Raw genomic sequence first — 26,236 nt, 5'->3', positions numbered from 1 at the left:
TTGTGTCCATCTAGTGTTGACACTTGGCTTTAAATTTTATAAATAATTATTTGTTAAGTTTGTAACTATCGTGTTAGTATTAAGTTAAACTAAACTAATTAAACTTAGAAATTTGTTAAGTTAGTTAATAGGGATAATACTCAATTATCCCCCTAGCCTATACCCAAAATCCCTGCGACACACCTTATCTTTGTTGAGGTCCTATTACCCCCTCCAACTTTTCTTTAAGTAATTAATTACCACTTTCGTGCCTACGTGACAATAATCGTGATTTCACTCATGTAGGGCGTGTGAGTGCAGATTTTGGTTAACAATGACCAATAAAAGTTAGCCACGTGTCAAAGCAATTTGAAATTTTTTTTTATTGTTTCTCTCAAAAGCAGTTCTTCTTCATTTTTGAAAAAATAATCTCATTTTCATGGTTCTTCATTTTTGAAGAAGCTCCATCCATTATTAACTATCAAAATCCAACATCGAAAATTAACTATCAAAATCCAACATCGAAAATCAAATTTCAGTTGGAAATCAAATTTCTAACCTTTGAAATTGATCCACCCATGCAGCACTTTCCCTCTTTCTTTCCTTGTTACTTATTTTTTTTTGGTAAAATTAATTTGGAAAACATAAAACGCCAGCTTTTCAAACTTGGGAAGTGTAAAAGTTACTTTTTCGAAAGCTGAAAAAGTGGGTTCCGGCGCGTGTTGAACAAACACATCGACCTTTCAGATTATTATTGCCACGTAGGCACGAAAGTGGTAATTAATTACTTAAAAAAAGTTGGAGGGGGTAATAGGACCTCATCAAAGATAAGGTGTGTCGCAGGGATTTTGGGTATAGGCTAGGGGGGTAATTGGGTATTATCCCTATTTAATAAGTTAAACTTGTTACTATAGTATTAGAATTTAGTTAAAACTAGACTAATTAGACTTAGAAATTTGTTAAGTTGGTTAATAAGTTAAATTTGTAACTATTGTGTTAGTGCTTGACAAATTTAATTTATGATTCTTATGTAGATGGATCGTAATTGGATGTATAATATGACTAATTTTGGTCGAATGGGGCTAAGACCTGAATTTGTAGAAGGTGTCATTGGTTTTGTGGAGTATGCAAAGACATTAGATCCTTTTCAACTTAGTGGTATGATTAAGTGTCCTTGTAATTAATGTCAATGTTTGAATTATGAAAAACCAGATGTTGTTGAGCTTCATATCTATCGAAATGGGTTTAAAAAAGAATACACTGTGTGGACTAGTCATGGAGAAATTGATAATAACTTTGATGTATTCCAACATTATGTTCCTGGTGAAAGTAGTAGCAATGTAAATTCTAATGCACAAAATTATAGAATTGATGACATGGTTCAAGATGCTTTTGGTGTGCATTCTGATTTTGATTTTGCTAAAGGTGAAGAAGCTCCTAATGTTGAATGTAAAATTTTCTTTGAACAATTGGAATCTGCTAGTCGGCCTTTATATGAGGGGAGTCCACATTCACAGTTGTCTATTGCGGTTAGATTATTAAGTATCAAATCAGATTGGAATGTTTCTCAAGGGGCAATGGACTCTGTGATTGACCTTATTCATGATTTAGTTGACCCAAATCTAGAGATACCTGATAATTTCTATAAGGCAAAGAGGTTGATATCAAAGTTAGGAATGTCACCGATGAGAATTCATTGTTGTGAAAATGGTTGCATGTTATACTATAAGGATGATATTGATCTAGAATCGTGTAAGTTTTGTGGAAAATGTCATTATAAACAGACAGCTAGTGGGAAGAAAGTTCCTATTAAGGCAATGCATTACTTACCTCTTATACCAAGGTTAAAGAGGTTGTATGCGTCTAATAGATCTGCTCCTCATATGAGATGGCACCATGAACATAGAAGACCACCTGGAGTTATGTGTCATCCATCCGATGGAGAGGCTTGGAAGCATTTTGAAAGAACATATCCACAATTTGCAGCTGAACCACGTAACATTAGATTGGATTTATGTTCAAATGGATTCACGCCACATTCTGTTTCTGCTGCACCATATTCTTATTGACCTGTATTTGTAACACCATATAATCTTCCACCCGAGATGTGTATGACCAGTCCATATATATTTCTCAATTGTGTCATTCCTGGCCCTCGGAATCCAAAAGTATTGATTGATGTATACTTGCAACCTTTGATTGATGAGTTGAAACAATTGTGGGTTCAAGGGGTTGAAACATTCGATGTGTCTCTTAAGCCGAATTTTAATTTGCGGGCTGCCTTAATGTGGACTATTAATGATTTTCCAGCATATGGAATGTTGTCAGGGTGGATGACAGCGGGAAAGTTAGCTTGTCCTTATTGTATGGAAAATACTAAATCATTCACTTTGAAACATGGTCGTAAAAATTCTTGGTTTGACTGTCATCGACAGTTCTTGCCAATGGATCATGAGTTTAGGTGTTTGAAAAATGCATTCAGAAAGAATTCTGTTGAACAAGGTTATCTTCCTCCAATCTTAACTGGAGAACAAGTTTGGGAGAGAGTTCAAAACTTTTCAAAGGTCGCAAAAGAACAACCCTATAAATTTGATGGATATGGTGTTGCACATAACTGGACAAAACAAAGCATATTCTGGGAGTTACCGTATTGGAAGGACAATCTTCTTCGACATAATCTTGATGTAATGCATATTGAAAAGAGACCTCATGAGGTCTCCCTTTTGTATTAATTTTTTCAGCTACTTCATAATAGAGATCTCACCAGGTCTCTAATTAATATTTTATATTTTATAAATGCAGAAAAGAGACCTCATGAGGTCTCTTTTCTGCATTATATTTTCCGTAAATTTCATTATGGAGACCTCACGAGATCTCCAAAAATAAATGCAGAACAGAGACCTCATGAGGTCTCTACTTTAAAATAATATAAAATTAAATTAAATAATATCTTAGCGACCTAATGGGGTCTATTTATTAAAATATAAAATTAAATAATATAATAAAATTGTGACCTCATGAGGTTTCTATATAAAAAATATAAAATTAAATTAAATAATACAATAGTGACCTCATGAGGTCTCTTTTTTGTAAAAAATCAGATAATTTGTTGGTGACCTCGTGAGGTCTCCGTTTGGCGACCTCATGAGGTGTCTGTAAAAAAGTGACCTGCATTTTACTGACCTAACGTTGAGGTCTCTTTTTCGGTTTCTTTTTCCCGAAAAGAGACCTCACGAGATCTCTTTTCTAGGTCTCTTTTTGGCCTTTTTTTAGTTGTGTATAAGTTGTGTGGTCGAACAATTTATAAGAGAATCCATTCTATATTGATCCCATCGAGTATCAAAATCAATTAATCACACTCGAAGCATGTTCTCCAACACCCAAAGATTTAAATTGTGTGTATAACTTGTTAGTACTTTTATATATTCTAATGACTCGTAAATAGTAAAGAGAATGAAAAAGTAGAGCTTACTATTCTTAAATTATTCATAACAGATATTTTTTTTAAAAAAAATAATAATAATAATAAGAAATTGACTCCTCCAATAAAATTGGCCAATAGATTTCTTTTGCTTGATATATACACGTAAACAAAACTTTATTATATAACCTTAAGTTAAATACTAGGATGAACTATCTTAGTTTTCTCACACATGGCTTCCAAGAATAAAGTTGTTTTTGGTGATGAGGAAAACCAGCTTCTTGGTGGGACTAATAGAGTTCAACCTTGCTCTTCTACATCAACAAAATTTGTCAATTTAATAATCTCTTTGATTTGTTGTTTTATTAGATGGTCAGGTAACCAATATTTGTTATCTCACAAAGTCAAATTTTTTGTTGAAAAGTTTTGATATGGTGACTTTTTGAGATAATAAAAATTAGGTGAGTGTTAATGTGAGAAAGTTCAAGTTTTAGTTTGTCTAAATTAATTAATTTCACAATTGGCAGGAATAATATTGATGACGATGGAAAGAAGCCAAATTTTCTTTCAATACTGGGCGTTCCTGGCTTTTTTTGTTTAGATGTTAGTAATATATTTTGATTTTATCACTAATTACCTTGAGAATAAATAAATCAATTATTATCATAGCATAATTATTATTTTTTTGTTATATAGGTATGGCGAGCGTCAATGGGAGAACTCATAGGCTCAGCGGTTCTTGTTTTCATGTTGGATACTATAGTGATTTCCACTTTAGAAAGTGATACGAAAATGCCAAATTTGATCATGTCAATTCTCATTGCAATTGTGATCACAATTCTACTTCTGGCTGTTGTTCCGGTGTCAGGAGGCCATATCAATCCGATTATCTCCTTCTCGGCCGCGCTCGTCGGAATTATATCCATGTCAAGAGCCATAATTTACATAATGGCACAATGTGTTGGTGCAATTTTAGGTGCACTAGCTCTCAGAGCAGTGGTTAGTTCATCAATTGAAGATACTTTCTCACTTGGTGGTTGCACTATCACAATAATTGCATCAGGCCCAAATGGGCCCGTTATTGTGGGCCTAGAGATGGCCCAAGCCTTATGGCTAGAGATATTTTGTACATTTGTTTTTCTCTTTGCTTCAATTTGGATGGCTTATGATCATAGACAAGCTAAGGCTCTTGGCCTTGTCACTGTCTTGTCCATTGTTGGTTTGGTGTTAGGCCTTCTAGTGTTTATCTCAACCACAATCACCGCTAAAAGAGGCTACGGTGGGGCGGGGATGAACCCGGCGAGGTGTTTGGGGCCCGCACTTGTTAGAGGAGGTCACCTTTGGGATGGACATTGGATATTTTGGGTTGGACCAACTATTGGTTGTGTAGCCTTCTATGTATACACAAAGATTATTCCAGCAGAACATTTCAATGCAGAATATGGATACAAACATGATTTTGTTGGAGTTGTCAAGGCTTTGTTTGGGTCCAATGTATAAAGGCCCATAATCAATAATGGGCCTATTTGATGTATTTAGTTTTGGATTTCTTTATTATGGGCCAACAATAACTAATGTGTAATGGGCCTAGCCTTAGTAATAGAATATCAGATCATATTGTCCCTACCCACTTCCCTTCAACTTGATGTAATTTACTCTTAAACTTATCAATGTTTCAATAAGTTTCTCTTTCTATTATTATATTATAGATTAAGAAATTAATTAGTACTCCCTCCGTCGATTTTTATTTGTATGTTATGCTTTTTGAAACTCAATTTAACTAACTTTCAAAGTTAAATTTTGATCTTAGGCTCGCAGCTACTATAAAAGTAATTGTCGGGGTTTTCTCAATCGGAGAAGCCTCTAAAAATAGAAACTATGACAAACAGTAATAAAAGGAGTATTAGTTAATAAAGAAACTATATTAAAGTATCATTTGTCATTTACATATCCAAAGTTTTGATTGTCTAATTGATGAATTAATTGTGAATTGATAGGAAATATTGAACAGGAAAAGGACGGTCAAATTAATCTCTTATATATAGACAAACAAGGATTATATTTTTCCTTTATACTCTTGCAAAAGAGTTAATAGTTATTTTTGTTGTATTTTTCTAATATATTTATCCCTGTCATTCAACTTTGAACATACATTTATTCTCGAATAATCAAGTATCATATCACCTCTTTTCTTATCCTATATATATAGCTTTTCATAATATGATTGAGTAAAATATTAAATAGAAAGTAAATTTTAGTTGTGATAAAATAATATTTGTGTAGACACCACATAAAATGATAAAAGTGGAATAGTTAGACTTAACACTTAAAAACAATAAATATGTATCTAAAATTATGATAAAAATAAATATATTAAAAAAGTATTACGAAAGATAAATATAACCTTTTTTAAAAGTACATTACAAATATTAAGACCTTTTTTCTTTAAGTAAATATTTATAACTTTTGACATGTTCAATATTTTCTTTTAATTCTTAAATCTTATATCCACTATTTAACCGTCATCACCTAAATTGAACGAAGGAAGTATATAATGATATATTATATCATCATAATTTGTTTGGTGCATGAATTAATGCGAAAGTATGCAACACAAAAATCAAGAAGAATTAAGAAAATATTTTCTTTAGAGGTGTAAAAAATTAAATACTAGCATGGCTTTGTTTTCATTAGTTAAAAACCATGGATCATGGTGACAGCCATGCAAATCCCAGGTCTCATGGTTGATACTTACAAATAGGGAAATATTGATAACAACAACACTCTGTCAAAATAAGATATTTGATCTCCCATATTCTCTATTATTGGATAATATTTGATTTACATTTTTTAACATTTGGTGTATTTGTTTTAAAAAATCATTCCTCTACTCCCCCACATCAATTGTCTTTCCATATTACTTAGTTTCCAAATACTTTGATTTTTTTTTTAAAAAAAAAATAGACTGTTTTGAAAGAGAGTTAAATGAAATTTTTTCCGTCTTAATTTATGTGAAAAGATTTGATATCTTTTTCTTATTTTATATTAACGATTTTTTTATTGTTTTAAAAAATTAAACTGTTTAAAGTTTAAGGTGAATTTGAAATATTTTTCATATTTACTCTTTTATTTAATGAGAATTTATATTTTAAGGAGATAAATTGCACAATTTAAGAAGCTATATCTATGATTTTACAAACGATAATAACGAAAAAAATGATTTAAATTATGATTTTGCATGTTATTCTTAATGAGTATGCATTACCTCACAAATTCAGTTAATATAGAACAGAGGGAGTATTAATTTATAGTGTAATTTAATTAAATTATCCTTATTTACTATTTCATTTTAATTTAATACTCCATTCTTCAAAAACATTTCTCACATTTCGCTTTTTGAGAGTCAGAAATTTTTTTAAATCAAATTATATTAGATTAATTCGATATTCTAAAATTAAAATTTAGATACTTAAAAATTATTTTTAAAAAATTCTATAAAATGCAATATTTTTCATCTCAATATGATTAAAAAAAATATCCTTACATATTAATCAAAATTCATTTTATTATTGGACTCTACAAAAAGAAAACCATAAAAAAAATCCTTTTTTACCACATTTATTGAATAAAGATAAATAAAGCTGAATCATTTCTATCTCTAAATTTTTTTCTGTCGCAATAATTATTTTTGAACCAACTATTTATAAGAAGTACCATAACTAAAATCTTCTCGAATAAGTTTCATGTGGTGCGAATAACTTTCAATAATAATACGTTACTAAAATTATTTAGTGAATCATAAAAGGCCTACTATTTAATTAGGATCTACCACACTCCTACATGTACTAGTAGAAATACCATATTTTAGAACAAATTAACAAAATTAATTAATAATAAAATGAAGCCTCTGATAAAATTGACCAAGAGATCTTCTTTGTTGCTATATACACGTAGACATAATTTTCTTATATTATAATACATTGGAGGTTGGAGAGTGTAGTATTTATAACCCCATATCCATGCACAGAATTTCAAGGAAAATAATTAAAAAGCTTAAGCTAAATACTTGCAACTAACTTTGTTTTTCTCCCAAAATATGGGTTCCAATAATAACGCTGTTTTTGGTGATGAAGAAAATCAGTTTTCTTGTGGAACTAATAAAGTTCAACCTTGCTCTTCTACACCAAAAAGGTGCGTCAAATTAATTTCTTCTTATATCATTTTTCCTTTATTTTGTCTTAATTAATTATGTATTTAGCAGGAGTACTATTGATGATGAGGGAAAGAAGTTAAATTTTCTCTCGTTCTCTGAAAGGCTGGGCGTTTCTGACTTCTTTTCTTTGGATGTTAGTATTACATTTTGATTTCATCACTAATTGCCTTTAGAATAAATAAATCGATCTTCTTCATTACATATAAATTAAACATTTCTTTTTTCTTATATAGGTATGGAGAGCGTCAATTGGAGAACTCTTAGGCACAGCGGTTCTTGTTTTCATGTTGGATACAATAGTAATCTCTACCTTAGAAAGTGACATTAAAATGCCAAATTTGATTTTGTCAATTCTCGCAGCAGTCATAATCACAATCCTACTCTTGGCGGTTGTTCCAGTGTCTGGAGGCCACATCAATCCTGTTATTTCCTTCTCAGCCGCGCTCGTCGGAATTATATCCATGTCAAGAGCCATCATTTACATAATGGCACAATGTCTTGGTGCAATTTTAGGTGCACTAGCTCTCAAAGCAGTTGTTAGTTCATCAATTGAAGACACTTTCTCACTTGGTGGATGCACTATCACAATAATTGCACCAGGCCCAAATGGGCCCATTAGTGTGGGCCTAGAGACGGCCCAAGCATTATGGCTAGAGATATTTTGTACATTTGTTTTTCTCTTTGCTTCAATTTGGATGGCTTATGATCATAGACAAGCTAAGGCTCTTGGCCATGTAACTGTCTTGTCGATTGTTGGTGTAGTGTTAGGTCTTCTAGTGTTTATCTCGACCACGGTCACCGCCAAAAAGGGCTACGCTGGGGCAGGGATGAACCCAGCTAGGTGTTTCGGGCCCGCTATCGTTAGAGGAGGTCACCTTTGGGATGGACATTGGATCTTTTGGGTTGGGCCTATTATTGGTTGTGTAGCCTTCTATGTATACACAAAAATCATTCCAACAAAGCATTTCAATGCAGAATATGGATACAAGCATGATTTTGTTGGAGTTGTTAAGGCTTTGGTTGGATCGAATGTATAAAGGCCCAAATGCAATAATGGGCCTATGGTGTTGTATTAGCTTTATAGCCCGGACTCAATAATGGGCCTAGCCAGTATCCACTCGATGTAATTTATGAAAATTTAATTTTATCAAATTACGTTTCAATAAATTTTCTCTTTCTCTTTCTGCCATAGGGCAAAGAACAGAAATCAAATACTTATTATCATTTGTTATTTATAAGTTATAATCACAGAAATTCCTCAAACTGATACAATAATATAAGCGATGATACATTAATGATTAAGTAAGATACATTACATTTTATACATGATACACTAATCTGATATATATTTTATACATGATACACTAATTTGATGCGCGAGATACATTAATTTGATGCTCTGATACATTAATTTGATGCGTGAAAATGAGAAATTTTGGGGATTTGTAAAACTAATAGGGAATAATGGTAAAAAAAGAACTTAAAAGGTGAGATTTCTGTCATTTTTTATAGAAAAAAATTAATACTATTAGTTAATGAAGAAACTAAATTATCAGTTTTCATTTACATATTCAAGTTATTCGGCTAATTGACTAATTAATTGTTAATTGATGTAAAATGGGAAAAGGCGTCTTAATCTTCAATTCTCAACAACGCAGTAATAACCTATTTTAACTGTATGACAATTTTGAGTGCATATTCAACAAAATGAATAAAAATTGGCTAAGAGATCCCTATATATACGTAGACGTAACTTTCTTTCTTTTCTTGTATTTTAGCAACAACAAAAGATAGGTTAGGCAGTGGTAGTTGGGAAGTAATATTTATAACCCCATATCCATGCACAATATTTCAGGGAAAATGCATTAATAAATACTTAGCAACTATCTTAGTCTTCTCCTAAAAAATGGGTTCCAACAATAATATTTTTTTAGGTGATGAAGAAAGCCAGCTTTCTGCTGGTAATACTAATAGAGTTCAACCTTACTCTTCCACACCAAAAAAGTATGTGTGGAATTAATTTCTTTAATTTTGTCAGATTGATTTATCGGATGCTCGCTGAACTAACATTTATTACCTCACTCATGTTACTAGGAACACTATTGATGACGAGGGAAAGAAGCAAAACTTTCTCTCACTCTCTCAAAGGCTTGGCGTTCCTGACTTTTTTTCTTTGGACGTTAGTAAATATATTTTGATTTCAAACACTACTTAATTGACCATAATTGTCGGTGCCAAAAAAATTGAAACTTTTTTTAATATAGGTATGGCGAGCGTCGATGGGAGAACTCCTAGGCTCAGCGGTACTTGTTTTCATGGTGGATACTATAGTGATCTCTACTTCCGAAAGTGACGCTGAAATGCCAAATTTGATCATGTCAATTCTCTTAGCAATTGTGCTCATAGTTCTACTACTTGCGGTTGTTCCAGTGTCCGGAGGCCATCTCAACCCGGTTATCTCCTTCTCAGCTGCGCTAGTCGGAATTATATCTATGTCAAGAGCCATAATTTACATTATGGCTCAATGTCTTGGTGCAGTTTTAGGTGCACTAGCTCTCAAAGCTGTGGTTAGTTCAACAATTGAAGACACTTTCTCACTTGGTGGTTGCACTATCACAATAATTGCACCGGGCCCAAATGGGCCTGTAACTTTGGGCCTAGAGACGGCCCAAGCCTTGTGGCTTGAGATTTTTTGTACATTTGTTTTACTCTTTGCTTCAATTTGGATGGCTTATGATCATAGACAAGCTAAGGCTCTTGGCCTTGTCACTGTCTTGACCATTGTTGGTTTGGTGTTAGGCCTTCTAGTGTTTATCTCAACCACGGTCACCACGAAAAGGGGCTACGCCGGGGTAGGGATGAACCCGGCGAGGTGTTTGGGACCCGCGATCGTTAGAGGAGGTCACCTTTGGGATGGACATTGGATCTTTTGGATTGGTCCTACTATTAGTTGTCTGGCCTTTTATGTGTACACAAAGATTATTCCACCAAAACATTTCCATGCAGAATATGGATACAAACATGATTTTGTTGGAGTTGTTAAGGCTTTGTTTGAGTCGAATGTGTAAAGGCCCAGATGTAATAATGGGCCTATGGTGATTGTATTTAGTTCGGAAACTTACATAAATATATGATAATAAAAAAATATTTACTTTTTGTAGCAATTACATTTTCTTTTCACTTGATCACTTTTAATTCATTTATAATACAAGTTTAATACATATTACAAATATAATTATTATTCAAATATAATACAAGTTTTAATGATGGATAATACATTTATCACACATTTTAATACACTTATAGTACAATGTGACAATTTTTTACCAAACAAACATAACATATTTCAAAAACAATTATAATTCAAATATATTGCATACATAATTCACTTTTAATACATATTACAGATTTATCACAATAATTATTATAAATGATAATAAACAAAAAGTATCGCAAAAATCAATAATTATTTTTAAAAATGTATTTATTCGTGTAATTTTTCTTATTTAGTTTTGGGTATCCGTTATGGGCCAGTAATAAATCTTTAATAGGACTTGAGTACTAAGTACTCGATGTAAAAAGAGGAAATGACATATATATATACAACTAATAGTTACAATTAACAATAAATAGTTCAACATTAATTAGTATTTAATAGACAAATAAAAAATAAGCATAAAATGACCCAAATTAATTAATGATATTTTTATAGTTTTTATTTTTTTATTTTTCTCGTATAACCAAAATCACTCAAAAACAAAAATAACCCGAAAACATACAAAATTATATATACGATACGTAACCGCCTAAAAATGGTGTATTCATTCACTTAGTATTACTATACATTTATATCTATGTTATCCTGTCCAATGTATACATATTAAAAATTTAAACACTTTATGTAGTCATTCACTCATAATATGTATACACTGCATTGAATTTTTTTTTTAATTAGGAAGATCATGTATGCATATCCGTGTATTCATTCTCTTAAAAATTGTATAGATTTCAAATTCTTCCTTCAGAAAATGAGGATTGCACATGAAATATAAGATGCTCAATGGAAAACACGCAAGTTGAATCGAATAACGAGAAGAACTTACATGACTATAAAATTTAGAGTTATGGATGGAGAATCCACAAAATTAGAATCAGAATCCCAATTTTATAAATAATCCTAGGATAAGTTTCTTAAACATGACAATTGATACCCACAATTAATTACTATTACCTAATTTTTTTAAATCTAAATTAGATATAATCTTCAATTTCAAATTAAAACATAAAAAAAAAAAATCGAACGACAATACAAAAGAGGGTTAAACTTAGGCTAACAAGTACAGAAATTGATGGGTAAATATCAACAAACCATCAAGAATTTGAAAGCGAAAGAGACAAAATAAACTATGAATAAGTGTTTTTTATAAAATTCAATATGTAAAACTAATAAACAAGAAAACAAATCATCTTTATTCATAATAATGAAGAAGATAATCAATAAAGAAACACAATTTAAAAGAATCATATATGTATGGCACAAAAGAGAAAAAAATGAAGAAAAAAAAACCACTTCTCAATAAAAAAAGATATCATGATACCACTTTTTAAAATTATTAATTTAATTAAAAAAAGCCTTCCCAATATATGAGTTACTAATTGTAAAATTTGAATTTAAAAAACCTTTTTTTTGTTTATAAAATAAAAAGAGGCTATATGTTGTCAATTAGTAAAATGGATGTCATGTTATGCTGTTTTTTCATGTAAAATGTTTCAACAAGGTTTTCTTTCTTTTATATATATAAGATCAGGTTGTTTTATTAAAATTTTAGCCCAAAATATAGAATTTATTTTACCATATTCTTAAAAAAAATCACAATTTAAAAAATTATAAAAATTCATACTCTCTCATATTCTCGGATCACTACAACAAAAATGATCATTAGCGACAATTAATTCTTAATTGCCATTAAATATGTATTTTTAGCGGCAGTTGTCACTCTTTGTATATGTCCCTAAAGCCTCTAGTGGCATTGGTTCTAATGACACTTAACTAATGCCGGTAAAGACTTTAGCACTCTTTATTAGTGTCAATATTTATGCAGCTAAAAGTTATTTTTGTTGTAGTGTATACATCACTTTGCGCGATGTATCGAGGTCTGGTACATCACTTTACGTAATGTATAAGTCTGATACATCACTTTATGCGATGTATTTAAACATATTCGATGTATCAGGACCTTGAGTGATGTATTTGAAACTGAAACGTGATGTGTCGGAGCAATGTATCCAGAATCGAAATACGATGTTTGAAAGTTTTGGGATATATCCAAATTTTGTTAAACTTGAGAAATTTTGTAATTTGAATAAGAATAGAGATATAATATAATTAACTCTTTCGTTGTTATATTAGCATATCTCGACCACAACATTTGATATTAATAATATTTGTACTTTTATTCAATTAAAAAGTACATATACGATACATTTTTAATCAATGTAATCTATAGGTAAATTAAATATTAATTAATATTAACATAAATATTTCAATATACTAAAAAATATCAGATTTTAAATATCATTTTACAAAGTAAATCACTGCATATAAAAAGAATCGCCAAAAAAAGAGAGTAAAACTTTTTACATGCAAAGGTAAAAGTAAAACTTTGAATAATATAAATATTAATATAATAATAACATAAAGATTTCAATATACTAAAAAATATCAGATTATTTTTTATATATAAATATCATTCTACAAAGTAAATCATTGCATATAAAAAAAGTAACTTTTACGTATAGCAAATATAAAATTTATATTTGTATTTTATAGCTATAATTTATATAATTACGCTTCATATAAAAATTTTATGTTTGCTATGGAACTTTTGATTTGTATAATTAGCTAAATAAATCCAATTTTATATAAATCGTTCAGTTTTATATAATTTCATTTATACATTGTAATTTGTATAGTAAGATTTGTACTTATATAATTATAAGTATATAAGATGAAAATATATGTAGTTGTACTTGTATATACACTTTTCTATCGTTTATATAAATACAAACACATTTTATACTAAAATATATAAAATAACTAATTGTATACGAAAATGACTAATTGTATATCGAGTCAGATGACAAAAAGTGATGTTTGTTGTGAATTACGAATAAAATTAACTATAAATATAACATTTAATCTAAATTAATAATTTGAGAAGTATTTTATACAATTTCCCTAAAAAGAAACACAAAAAAAGAGAGAGTAAATTACATGCAAAGGTAAAAGTAAGACTTTGAATGATACAACATCTGTTCATTTTTAATTGACATAATTTCTATTTTTAGAGTCAAATTATAAGAACTTTGATTAACATTTTACAATATTCTTTTTATCATATTTATATATAAAAATTATAATTTATATAACTTTGCGTATGATTTTTGAATATCTAAATTTTTTATTTAAAATATCAATTTATGTAATCTAATTAACTTTGAAAATAAATCAAGTTGACTTTTAAAAAGCTTAATATGATAAATTTGTATACGGAGAAAGTAATAGATAAAATACAAAAAAAAAAACAAAAAATAAAGAGTATTGGGTAAAGAGGACGAAAAGAATCTTTTATATATATATATATATATATATATATATATATATATATATATATATATATATATATATATATAACTTTTTTGTTTGGTATGGGAGCTTTCAATTTTTCATTTTCAATTTTTGAAAACTATTTTTTCTTAGAAATCAAGTTCCTTAATCTTTTTTTTCTTCATATAGAGATAGAAAACAAATGGTTTTATTTGACATTTCAAATATTATTTTCTCCCACTCCCTCTCCCTCTCCACCAACACACAACCCTAATTCCTTGATCATCACATACCCGCCACCTTAGAACTCAGTTCCCGCTTCCTATTCTTATTTGTCATGATCCAAGTCATAGGGTCGTGCGCGCATTTATTGGAGAAACCTCAATCCTAACTATTTTAAAGGTGCAAAATAATATAGAAAACTGACAAATAAAAAGGAAATTTATGTAATGATTTATAAAATAAGAGTTTTGGATCACTCAAAGTTAACTCGTAAAGTAATCAACTTCCCCAAGAATCTAGTCTAAGCATGTACAAGTGCTTCTAAGATTCACAAGGAAAACAACATAATAACAAATGACGCAACTCCCACCACATGGAAGGAAAAATATGAGCTGTTGGAGATGGTGTTCATCTTCACTTATGAAAACTCATTGAGCCTACAACCAAACTATGACAAAAAAGCATAACAAAAGTAGTATCAGTACAACTATACGTAATGGTAGGTACCATCGGTTAAACCAATACCATCACATAATATAGGGAAATCAACTAGTAGGAAACATATAATAAGACTGTCTATTCCTCCACCTCTACCATTCTCGTATACTTTTAATCACAATAGTACACTTGACTTTAACCCCCGATTCGCTTCGGTCTTGGTCATAATTTAGTCATTCTACCCCTTAAGAGAACATTTGCAACACGAACACCACCCACCTTAAGTAATGCATAGTAACTTCGACCTCAATCTCCACTATACCACATCCCAATTGGGCCTTATCATTTCAGTTCATTCAGTAACAAAATATCCAACACGTTACGACGTAGTGAACACACAAATCCAGAATGCATAAATCAATTAACATTTCATGAACAATGTACGTCTCCACATTCTCAATAACAAGTACATATGTCAATTCAACAATTTGGTCATCATTTTAGAGCAACATATCGTCCACATTAATTATCAATAACTAATAGATATGAACATTTTAATGGTATGCGCCGAAACGTGACATCGAATTAAAGTTCGTGTGTCAGAACATGACACCCAATCCATTCAGCACAACCACAATCACAATTACACTCATATGTACATTCTTATAATCATACAATCAAGTGGTGAATCATGAAATACATTTAATCATCCACACTTATTTCATTAGGTTTGATCAACAAGGTTTCATTCACATACATAAATACATTACAATGAAGTAATCATCAACATATATCACACAAACAAGATCAAACCATCACGTAGGTTAGTTCACGTAGTAGGGTTTCCTCCAACTATATACGTCTGATGTAACCCTAGGAATATATGTATACTCATCTCTTTTCGGTGCACAGAAGCCTACACATTAATTCTACCATTAATTATCAATATACTATGCAGTGATCACGAATTTAATTATAACTACTCAATTAAATACACTTAGCTAACCTGGACGTCAAGCAGATGTAGAGAGATTATGACTCCAATCCAGGCTTTCGAACGAAGATAGGGTGGATTTTGACAGGAAATTTTCAGGCTACCCTTACGCTAGAAACATCCTTTTGCTTTATTCCCAAGCCTAGAGCAACCTATTGAAGTTTTCTGTTGTGATTCTATCCTCTTTTTGGTGTTTTAAGAAAAATGAGAAAATAAGAATCCGCGTTATTTAAATTTTGTCTCATCCATCCCTTTTCTGTCGGCCACTTATCCTCCTTGAGCGTCGTCGCCTTAGTAGCATTAGACCCACTCTGGCAGGCTGAAAGACCCAACTTTCCTGACTTTTTTCGTTTCCTAATTTATGATGATTCGAAACATTACATTATTCACTTAAATAACATCATCTAAATATTTTTAAAATAACATTTTCTTACCTACTTTTCAAACAACTAAAAAAAAAATTCACTTATTTTTTTACTATTTTTCTTCATACCAACCTAAGAATCCGGCTTCTAATTTTATTTAAAATAAGTTTCACTAATTTGTCAATTACTTTTATTTCTTAAAAAAGTAAATACTACTAATTTTTTTTTTCTTAAAAAAAAGTCTTTTTGGTCTCCCCAACTGTTGGCCAAACAGGCTCTTAAATCCTACTTATTGTGCTTCTTCACAACCGATTTTCTGTTTGCACACATTTACAATTTCTCTCCGTTTTTTTCTTTCTTCATCTATGGCCCAAAAAGAGAAGAAATCATCTCCGGGAATTCCTTGGAGGACACGAATTGCACTATCCTTCGTCTCTACCGTTACCGATTATTCTCGCCGTCAAAACGGCACCGTTAACCGCCGGCTACTCGGGATCTTTGGTCTCAAAACTTCTGCCAATCCAAATCCAGTTAACGGCGTTAAATCCTACGACGTCACTGTAGATTCTTCTCGCGATCTCTGGTTTCGCCTCTTCATTCCAACTACCGATGAATCTCGGAATTTGAGTTCACTTCCAATCATCGTCTTCTTCCACGGTGGCGGATTTGTGTATCTCAGCCCGGATACGAAGGCGTACGACGCCGTTTGCCGTCGTTTCGCGAGGAAAACCCCGGCTGTTGTTGTCTCTGTTAATTATCGGCTTGCTCCGGAACACAAGTATCCTGCGCAGTATGACGATGGCTTTGATGTGCTCAAGTTCCTTGACAATGAGAAGAGCCGTGAGCTATTGCCGGAAAATGTCGATTTATCTCGCTGCTTCCTTGCCGGAGATAGTGCCGGCGGGAACCTCGCTCATCACGTGGCTAAGCGCGCATCTGAAATGACGTCCAACTTTGGCGCACTGAAGGTATGGTCCCTCTTTTACTCATATCATATTCCATGCCAATACATGTCACGTCACTATACTGCCTAACTTTTCGGTCCTTTTTTTTAAAAATTTTCTAATTTGCGATGAAGGCCATAGCTACCTCAAGTTAGCATTATTTATTTCAGACATCTTCTTGTGATGTGATTTTGAGTTTTTTTCTTCATAAAAAATCTTCTTCTGATAAGGGTCCGCTTAACCATGTTATGTAAAATGATAGAAATCTTAAAATGAAGATATGAAATATTAATATAAACTATGAGATCGTAAAGGCTCACTTTGACCATCCAATATGAAATTATCATATAAATTACTTGATGAAATCGAAAATTTGTTTGGATGTGTATAATTTGAACTTTTAATATTATATAGTTATAGAAATCATACCAAATAAGTAAAAAATTATAAAATCACATAATACAAGGTCATAAAGCTAACATTTATTAATTAAATTTTGATTCAACAAAAAAACATAAATTATAATGTACTAGTCTATAATATAATCCTTACATCTAGTACAAACAATGCTTGCATTTCTCGATTATATGATCGTAAAATAAATTAATATTATTACTTTTCATCATTTGTTGGCCAATTTAATTGGTAATAAATTTTGTAAAAAATAATAAAATTAATTTATAAAAAATGCTAAAATAAAAATTAATTTATAATAATAATAAATTTTATAATAATGAAAATATAAATAATAATGTAAATTATAAATGGTGGGATAAGTGACAAGTGATAATATGACAATTACAATTTATATCGCGACAACAGCCAAGTCATTTCAAGTCATGTCATATTAAAAATATAAAATAAGGATCAAAAATAGATAAAAGCGACCAATGAACAAACGACAGGTAAATTATTTATCCAAATATGTTTTTAAAAAAGGTTTCAATAAATTAAAAGAAAAAATTAACATTCCCATCCCTACACAATCATCTTCTCTATCATTTTCCTCCACTTTTAATTGTTTTTTTCCGCCACAATCCATACCCATACAATCATTTTCTTCATTATATTAATTATCTTTTCCACCATAGCCATACTTGAAATGCCATTTTCTCCACCTTATTCCTCCTTTTTTTTCCCTGGTCTTTTATGTCATCTCCATCCCAATTTTATTGTATTCTTCGCTTACCAATTCTTCATTTCATTTGGTGTTTAGTAGTGCGAACCGTATGACGATAGTAGTTAGTGTTTTCAAGATTGTGTCTCTTTCTCTTTAATTTTGTGATATTTGTAGCTAAATTAGGACTCAATAGATCAGTGAGATTAGAACTTAGAAGTAGAAATTCTACACATTTTTCACAAAGTAGTTCGATTGACATTAACAGAATTCTACCGTTTGAAGTTAAGTTATATTTATCTTCTCTAATTTTAGGTGTGCATTAAGTAGATATTAAATTTATATAAAATTACATAAGTAGAGACACATCTTATGACATCATACTTAGACAATTTTCATCCTACATGGTGGTGTCTTATATACGTAGGACACACGTTTCTACTTGTTCAACTTTATATAATGAAAATGTTTATTTGTGCACACCCAAAGTTGGAGCACACAAGTGTGAAATATTTGTGCACATTTAAAGTTAGATGACACAACTAGAAAATGTTATCAAGTTAAAAGATACATTTATGTATTACCCTCCGTTTAAAAAAAGAATATCCCTATTTCTTTTTTATTATGTTTAAAAAAGAATAATTTCTTTCCTTTTTTCACAACACCTTTCCACGTGACATGTTTATGACCGTAAGATTAAAAGACATTTTGGTACATTTGACATAACTTTAATTTAAAACCACAAGATTAAAAAGTTTTTTTTCTTTTTTTTAAATTTCATTTCAAATAAAATTACGTCATCCTTTTTTAAATGGTGGAAATATGTCTTTTTGAAATAAAAAAATTAAAAAAAATAGACATGTACCTTTGAAAAAAAATAAATTGTGAGGAAGCCAATCTCAATCATTAATTATACTAGAGTCTATTGCAGATTTTTCTTCCTTTTTGACAATCAAGCCTTACCATCTTTTCACTTTTTCACGTCACAGTTGGTTGCGTGCTTGATTCTAACTAGAGACTTCTCCCTCGCCCACAAACTATATGGAATTTGTGGAGTGTAAAGTAAAGCAAGACTAAGACAGATAAATTAAAACAGATTGGATATTTATTTTGAATGTCACTAGTATGAAATAGTGGCACTTTTAAAAATGTATATACCCTGTTTGCCCAAAATCTATTCATATTAAACTAATCAGACAATATCCCCTGATTCTGGGTTTGCCTTACTGTATTATGTGCTCTAGGTAATTGGACTGGTGGCTATACAACCCTTTTTTGGAGGAGAGGAACGAACGGAGTCAGAATTAAAACTAGTAGACGTTGATCCATTGATATCAGTGAGAAAAACAGATTGGATGTGGAACGCGTTCATTCCACCAGGTGAAGGAATGGATCGCGATCATGAGGTTATTAATGTTAGCGGTCCAAGGGCTGTTGACATATCAAAGCTGGACAAATTTCCAGCAACGGTGGTAGTCGTGGGTGGTTTTGATCCCCTTAAAGATTGGCAAAGGAGGTACTATGAGTGGCTTAAGAGGTCTGGCAAAGATGTTCACCTCTCAGAGTATCCAACTATGGTGCATGCTTTCTACATTTTCCCTGAGGTTCCTGAAGCTACACAACTTATTCTTGAGGTTAAGGACTTTATCAATAAGCAATGCTCTAAAGTTGTGAAGAATTGATGTGCCATGATTCACTAACCAAGATGTCATATCATGTGTGTAGTATTTGTTAGGGTTCTCATGGATAGAGCTTAAACAAGTAAAATAGGCATGTATTCATGAGGATCCATGTTTATGTGTTGTAATGTAATAAACAAATGGTTGTATTTCATTTCCTTAATTTGCACGTTTTACCCTTCAAATGGATTGATTATTTTAATTTTTGCTCTGGAACTAATGTCTAGTGGGGCATAAGCTTTTGCAATTGAGCAAACCACAATATATCATTTTTTATAAGGTACCAAAGCAAGTTCCATCTCAATAATTGTGTATCGATATTGGAGGTTTTAAATTAAGTTGCTCACGCATCAAATGTCCAACATGGGTCGTGGGGTGGGGTAGAAGTATCCACATCAAAGAAAAAAGGGATGGGTGCATAATCTCCTTGTATGAATTTGGACATTGATCCTCCTTTCATGAGCGAGTTCGTGAGGATTGAATTAGATTCAACATTCATCTTTTACAAGTTCATGATAAAATTAAAGGCCAACCACAAAATAGGGGCAAAAATGCAAATGACCCAGCTATCCCTACCTCCGGGGGCTCCTATGAAGAAAACCTATACATAAATAATTTAGGGATAATGTACAAATATTCCCTCAATCTATGCCCGAAATCTCAGGGACACTTATACTATACTAAGGTACTATTACCCCCCTGAACTTATTTTATTAATAATTTTCTACCCGTTTCGGCCTACGTGGCACTATTTTGTGGTTGCCACTAACTAAATTTGCATAACTAAACCTTGAATAATTAATATCTAAATAACTAAATCTTACATAGCTAATACTTGAAAAGCTAATATCTGCATAACTCTAACCAGTAACCAAACAACCCCTAAAAAGATTGATCAATCCATTTGTAGAAGTACTATCCTAATTGGATATTTGATTACATACACAAAATTACTTACATATATAGTACATACTGCTATATGTTTAGAAGTTTAGCAGGTTCAGCAATAAGAATTAAAAGATCAAAACGATCAAATTTATATCTTAATTTTTTTTTGTTTTTTCCCCGTAGAAATGCATGTATCTTTTCAAATTCCTGAATACACCTCTATTTTAAGGCTAGGTAAAGTGAATCATTTATATTTGAACAGAGGGAGTACAAAGGGACTACTAGCAAAGATAGTTTATGACATTAGTTGGAAATACTTATTGTTAGGATTAGTTGGAAAGATAGTTTATGACATTAGTTGGAAATACTTATTGTTAGGATTAGTTGGAAATACTTATTGTTAGGATTAGTTGGAAAGATAGTTCACTTTGCATGATGCTACAGAGTACAGATCAGGGGGTTGTACAATCCAAACATGGAGTATGTGAACCCTTGTAAATTATGATGAATATCCCTAAATTGTAGCGGTAATATTAGGATCAAACGGTTATCATTATGTCAAAAAAGCTATTGCTAATAGTAAAAACGGAACTTTCTTTTTTAACTAAATCCACCAAATAAACTTCATGTCCGATCATGACTTCGATCTAGGCCACTTAACCCCTAGTGAGTCTTGCTATAGACAGAATGTTAGCATTACCCAACATGTAAGATGAAAGATTTTTCTTCATCTAACAATAGATTATAAAATCCACCCATCTCCGGTACTTGTCTATTTAAAGAAAGTAGTTTAGTTTATCTTCTTATCCTGAGATATCTTAATTCCTTACCCATTTGTGTATGTACTTTTGTGAAGATCACATTCATGTTCAGTAGGTGCAAGTTGCAACTACATATCTAGGTTCTAATTTATTGCATTTTGTAATTATATGGGTTCATCATTAATAACAACTTGTTAACTGTCCACATGTATGGAACTTCAAAGACATTTAATAATGTATATAATGATCATAAATATTTGCAATATTGTAATATAAAATGTACCTACTATAAATAGAATTGATTTAAGTTGGCTTGTGATCTTAAAATAAAACATGATAAGAGTTTGATGTCTTAGTTTCCAATGAAGATTTTCTACAAATTAAATAAATCATCCACCTAACTCTTATGACTTAGTAATTTCTGTTTATCTCGTTTGTTTAATACATACATAATAAGTCGATTTGTTTTGAAGCCTCTTATTATAATTTGACTTCTGGTCATAGATTTCATCGAATCGTCCCCTATTAAAAACCACCTACCTCTGAAATATGATTTGTTTTAAGATAGTGGAAGTCATCCTTAATTCCTGGAATTACATCATCCTAACAATGTTAAAAAAGGCTTTACCTGTCCATATGCAAGTTACAATATGAAACTATATAATGCCACAAACAAGGGGAATATTATAGTAAGTTAAATTATTTATTAATGAATACTGACAAGTAAATCTTTTCAATTTGCGAACGAAATATTGTAATATTGTGCAGGTTTTAGGATTATGACGAGAGAATCAATTTGAATTTATGTTTCGTAGATTTAATACAATGAACACTATCTTTTTTTATAAGAAGATTGACGAAAATTTAGTCATCACGAAAAGAAAAGATCAAACGTAATGTATTCATTGACTTAGCTAAGATACGATCAAAGATCTTTTGGTAGATTATGAAGTTTTTTTTATCATGAATGAGACTCTGTGACAGACAATTTATGAGACCCATTTATATTTAACAACTGTCTGAATATATGTCAGACAATTGACCAAACTCTTCTCTCTCTTCCTTTTTACGTTTTTTCTCTCTTTCTTATTTTTTTTTTTTTACTTTTTTTCCTTTAGTTTCTTTCTAACCATTGTCCCAAATCTCATACTTTAATAACTTTATTCATGAAAAAAAAGAAATTCAAAAAATCTTGCCTAACTTATTTTATTTTTAACATTTTGATATCATATTTTCATTTTAATATTAATTATTTATATTGTTAAAAATAGTTATATAAAATTATTTGTTAATTTTCAAAGATATAATTAATTACAATTTTCTATTTTATTATAACAATTAATTATTTTTAAAAGTAAAATAAATTAATAAAGTTACCTAAAAGTTAAGATGTAAATTAGTAAAATATTATTCTATTTATGATTTTTAAGAAATTTGTAAGAGCAAAAAATAAATTATTAATATGAAAATAAAGAAGGTAGAAATTTAATATGTTCTTTTATTTTACTCACAAAAATTTCATAATTCAAAAACACTTCAATTCACAAATACTCTTCAAAAGTAAATATAACGAAAAAAATCAATGATCTTGACAAACAATTATATAAGTTTTGATATTATTATCATGAAATTCGAAAAAGAAATACATCCATAAACACCAACATAAATTCATATTATTTCCGTCAATTTATATGATATTTTTATTCTTAAAATTCAAGGTAGGTGAAATTTAATTAACATTTTATTGATTAAATTTTCTTATACATTTCTTAAGAAATTATAAATATAAATAATAATTTTAATAATTTATTCCTTTAATGAATTTTCGCATTTTACAAAATTTATTTATAATTTTAATAAAAATAATTGTTAGGATTAGAAAACCTATTATATCTTGATTTTATAAACAAAAAAAGACAAATATTTATTATAATAGAATAAATAACATAAAATAGAAAAATAATATTAAAAATAACTAACTAAAAACTTATATAATGATCGTAAAATTTGAATAAAAATTCGCAAAAAAAGAAAAGCATAAACTAAGTAGATCAACAAATAAATTCTTAAAAGATATGATTAAAATAATGTTAAGAAAATAATATATTTAAAACTAAGAAAATACAAAGGAGACTTAAAAAGATGTCCCTTTATTAGCTTGACAAAATGGGTCCCATTCATGTCTATATATCAATCAAACAATGCCTCGTGACATGGAATGCCTCATACATAATAAAATTTTTCTGTAGATTATGGAGTAGAATTACAAATTTGTATTGAATATATAAGTGTCATAATGACATGCATGGAGGAGTTGTCGCTAATGTGAAAGCAATTGTTGGAAATCAAATAGAAAGGTGTTTTTCATAACACTTTGTCTACAGGATCAAAATTGAACCCTGTACTTACTTATGGATAAGTTGATCATCAAATTACAAGATGAGATATCATGATAAGTGCTATTTGCTAACGATATTGTATTGATTGATGGAAATAACTTTGAAGTGTCAATCAAATTCTTGAGTTGTGGAACATTGCTTTGGAAAGTTAAGGATTTTTGGATAAGTAGAAGTAAGATCGAATATCTGTATTGAAATTTAGTCAGCATTAGAAGAGCGAAGTTGAGGTGAGGGGTATTGTTGTGTTGAAATACAAACAACTTAGACAATAGGCTCGTTATAATTTTAAGAGAATGAAATTATAGATAAAGATGTTATTCGTAGTCTACAATTTCTCGAAATCAATATAGATTTAGCTAAAGGTAGGACACATTTGCTAACTTTGTTGATTCTGATGAATTTGTTGTTGTTCATGTTTGACGGAAAAAGAAAATTGTGTTTAGCATGATGAAAGAGCGTCTTGAGTTGAACTTTTGAAAACTCCATAAATAGAGATTGAGAATGTACACAAGTACAAAGAGAAGAGCCAAAAGGAAGAGGAGAAGAAATCATCTTTCATATATGAAAATGAGTTTACTGTTACATTGAAAGGTGAAATTTGAATTATAGTTCAATATCTATTTACAGACTATAAAATTGTAACTACCTTCTTAACTAACTATAGAAGCTTCTAGAATTTTTCTAACAACTTTAACTAACTCACACTATATAGCTTGTTCAATCTCTTAAGCTGATCAACACTCCCCCTCAAGCTTTATTATTGAAACACATTCTTCATTCCAAATTCGCTCAACAAACTAGTGTGTTGTATCTTGCCCAAACTTTTAGTTAATAGAACAGGTAGTTGGTCCTTTGTGTTTATGTGTTGAGTTTTCAGCATGCCATGTCAAATCCTTTCTTGAACAAAGTGACAATCAATAACAAAATGTTCTATTCTTTCATGAAAGATGGGGTTAGCTGCAATCTGGATGGCTGCCTTGCTATCACAAATCATATTCACGGGTGTGGTTATCTTGACCCCCAACTCTTTGTACAATCCTATCAACCAAATTAACTAAGTTGTACATGTTGTCATGCTTCTGAACTCAGCTTCAGCTCAGCTCCTTGAAACCGTTTCTTATTTCTTGGATTTCCAAGAAATAAGTCCTTCTCCAAATTTAACCAAGTATTCTGTAACTGATCTCTTAGTTTCCGTACATGCTCCCCAATCAAGAGTCACAGTAAGCTGTGAGTTTAGAAGTGTCTGTGCTGCTGCAAGCATTAACAAGCCTAAGCTAAGTGTTTCTTTGATGTACCTAACTACTCTAAGAGTTGCATTCATGTGTGACTGTTTAGGACAATGCATGAATTGGCTCAAGACATGTATTGAGAAAGAAATATCCGATCTTGTCATAGTAAGATATAAGAGACTCCCTACCAGTCTTTGATATTTTGTAATGTTAGTTAACAAGTTGTCTCCTTCATCCGTCCCTTCATTAATATGCTCATCATATTGAACTGATGTTAGCTTTTTATTCATCTCTAAAGGTGTACAAGCTGGTTTTGCTCCCCCTAGGCCAGACTCAGATATCAATTCTAATGCATACTTTCTCTGTGACATAAGTATGCCTTGGTTGTACCTTGAGAACACAATACCCAAAAAGAACTTTAACTCACCCAAATCTTTCATTCTGAATTTTTGTTGAATATCCAATCTAGTGTTGCATAAGAGATGTTGATTATTCCCAGTTATAAGCAAATCATCTACATAGACCAATATCACAACAATGTCATTTTCAGTGTACTTAATATATAGTGATAGTCATAATGACTACTTGAAACCCATATCTAACAAGGCTTCTGTTAACTTCATATTTCATTGCCTTGGTGCATGCTTAAGTCCATATAAGGACTTATGTAGTTTGCAGACCTTGTGAGTCTCCTCCTGTCTAGCAAACCAACTAGAAATAACCATATAAACCTCCTCAAGAAGATCACCATTAAGAAAGACATTATGAACATCCATTTGATAGATATACCAACCCCTAGATGCTGCCAGAGCCATAATAGATCTAACATTGACCATCTTAGCAACATGAGTGAAAGTCCCACTGTAATCAATACCTTCTTTCTGACTGAACCCCTGTGCAACCAACCTTGCTTTAAACCTTTCAACAGCCCCAAGGAAAGGTATTTGATTTTATAAATCCACATACACCTAATAGACTTC

General features: G+C 30.8%; 4 protein-coding genes across 8 annotated transcripts; all 4 read left to right on the top strand.

Annotated features, from left to right (window-relative positions):
• Positions 1 to 3,294: 3,294 nt before the first annotated feature.
• On the top strand, positions 3,295 to 5,093 carry LOC101252534 (X-intrinsic protein XIP1.3). Of its 3 annotated transcripts, none has more exons than NM_001305562.1 (3): positions 3,295 to 3,374; positions 3,928 to 4,003; positions 4,097 to 5,093. In NM_001305562.1, exons 1-3 carry the CDS (start codon positions 3,346 to 3,348, stop codon positions 4,898 to 4,900), a joined length of 909 nt encoding a protein of 302 aa, NP_001292491.1. In that variant the 5' UTR covers positions 3,295 to 3,345; the 3' UTR covers positions 4,901 to 5,093. The 3 variants fall into 3 exon arrangements, with proteins under 3 accessions (NP_001292491.1, XP_069145767.1, XP_069145768.1); XM_069289666.1 differs by lacking the exon at positions 3,295 to 3,374 and adding an exon at positions 3,587 to 3,777; XM_069289667.1 differs by lacking the exon at positions 3,295 to 3,374 and adding an exon at positions 3,619 to 3,742 and having other exon boundaries at positions 3,934 to 4,003; positions 4,097 to 5,031.
• Positions 5,094 to 7,431: 2,338 nt separating this feature from the next.
• LOC101252233 (uncharacterized) lies at positions 7,432 to 8,780 on the top strand. Of its 3 annotated transcripts, none has more exons than XM_010329119.4 (3): positions 7,432 to 7,591; positions 7,662 to 7,746; positions 7,847 to 8,780. In XM_010329119.4, exons 1-3 carry the CDS (start codon positions 7,497 to 7,499, stop codon positions 8,648 to 8,650), a joined length of 984 nt encoding a protein of 327 aa, XP_010327421.1. In that variant the 5' UTR covers positions 7,432 to 7,496; the 3' UTR covers positions 8,651 to 8,780. The 3 variants fall into 3 exon arrangements, with proteins under 3 accessions (XP_010327421.1, XP_069146487.1, XP_069146486.1); XM_069290386.1 differs by having other exon boundaries at positions 7,434 to 7,591; positions 7,665 to 7,746; XM_069290385.1 differs by having other exon boundaries at positions 7,434 to 7,591; positions 7,659 to 7,746.
• A 687-nt stretch (positions 8,781 to 9,467) lies between these two features.
• LOC101253031 (probable aquaporin TIP3-1) lies at positions 9,468 to 10,777 on the top strand. Its single transcript, XM_010329120.4, has 3 exons — positions 9,468 to 9,617; positions 9,708 to 9,792; positions 9,878 to 10,777. The coding sequence occupies exons 1-3, from the start codon at positions 9,520 to 9,522 to the stop codon at positions 10,679 to 10,681; spliced, it is 987 nt and encodes a 328-aa protein (XP_010327422.1). The 5' UTR covers positions 9,468 to 9,519; the 3' UTR covers positions 10,682 to 10,777.
• A 5,568-nt stretch (positions 10,778 to 16,345) lies between these two features.
• LOC101251935 (probable carboxylesterase 18) lies at positions 16,346 to 20,181 on the top strand. The gene is made up of 2 exons (XM_004248621.4): positions 16,346 to 17,207; positions 19,545 to 20,181. The coding sequence occupies exons 1-2, from the start codon at positions 16,605 to 16,607 to the stop codon at positions 19,980 to 19,982; spliced, it is 1,041 nt and encodes a 346-aa protein (XP_004248669.1). The 5' UTR covers positions 16,346 to 16,604; the 3' UTR covers positions 19,983 to 20,181.
• The last annotated feature ends 6,055 nt before the right edge of the window (positions 20,182 to 26,236 follow it).

Source organism: Solanum lycopersicum, chromosome 10 (genome assembly GCF_036512215.1).
Source record: "Solanum lycopersicum chromosome 10, SLM_r2.1".
Taxonomy (NCBI): Eukaryota; Viridiplantae; Streptophyta; class Magnoliopsida; order Solanales; family Solanaceae; genus Solanum; species Solanum lycopersicum.
The sequence above is the reverse complement of the archived record's forward strand: the minus strand, read 5'-3'. Positions and strand labels throughout refer to the sequence as shown.

Excerpts from the sequence above, each read along its gene's own strand:
- LOC101252534 (XM_069289667.1), top strand. The coding sequence starts at position 3,633 with ATGGCTTCCAAGAATAAAGTTGTTTTTGGTGATGAGGAAAACCAGCTT. Across the intron at positions 3,743-3,933 it reads ACAAAATTTGTCAATTTAAT|TATTGATGACGATGGAAAGA; the intron begins AATCTCTTTGAT and ends TGGCAGGAATAA. Across the intron at positions 4,004-4,096 it reads CTGGCTTTTTTTGTTTAGAT|GTATGGCGAGCGTCAATGGG; the intron begins GTTAGTAATATA and ends TTTGTTATATAG.
- LOC101252233 (XM_069290385.1), top strand. The coding sequence starts at position 7,497 with ATGGGTTCCAATAATAACGCTGTTTTTGGTGATGAAGAAAATCAGTTT. Across the intron at positions 7,592-7,658 it reads TGCTCTTCTACACCAAAAAG|CAGGAGTACTATTGATGATG; the intron begins GTGCGTCAAATT and ends TTATGTATTTAG. Across the intron at positions 7,747-7,846 it reads CTGACTTCTTTTCTTTGGAT|GTATGGAGAGCGTCAATTGG; the intron begins GTTAGTATTACA and ends TTTCTTATATAG.
- LOC101253031 (XM_010329120.4), top strand. The coding sequence starts at position 9,520 with ATGGGTTCCAACAATAATATTTTTTTAGGTGATGAAGAAAGCCAGCTT. Across the intron at positions 9,618-9,707 it reads TACTCTTCCACACCAAAAAA|GAACACTATTGATGACGAGG; the intron begins GTATGTGTGGAA and ends TCATGTTACTAG. Across the intron at positions 9,793-9,877 it reads CTGACTTTTTTTCTTTGGAC|GTATGGCGAGCGTCGATGGG; the intron begins GTTAGTAAATAT and ends TTTTTAATATAG.
- LOC101251935 (XM_004248621.4), top strand. The coding sequence starts at position 16,605 with ATGGCCCAAAAAGAGAAGAAATCATCTCCGGGAATTCCTTGGAGGACA. Across the intron at positions 17,208-19,544 it reads CCAACTTTGGCGCACTGAAG|GTAATTGGACTGGTGGCTAT; the intron begins GTATGGTCCCTC and ends TATGTGCTCTAG.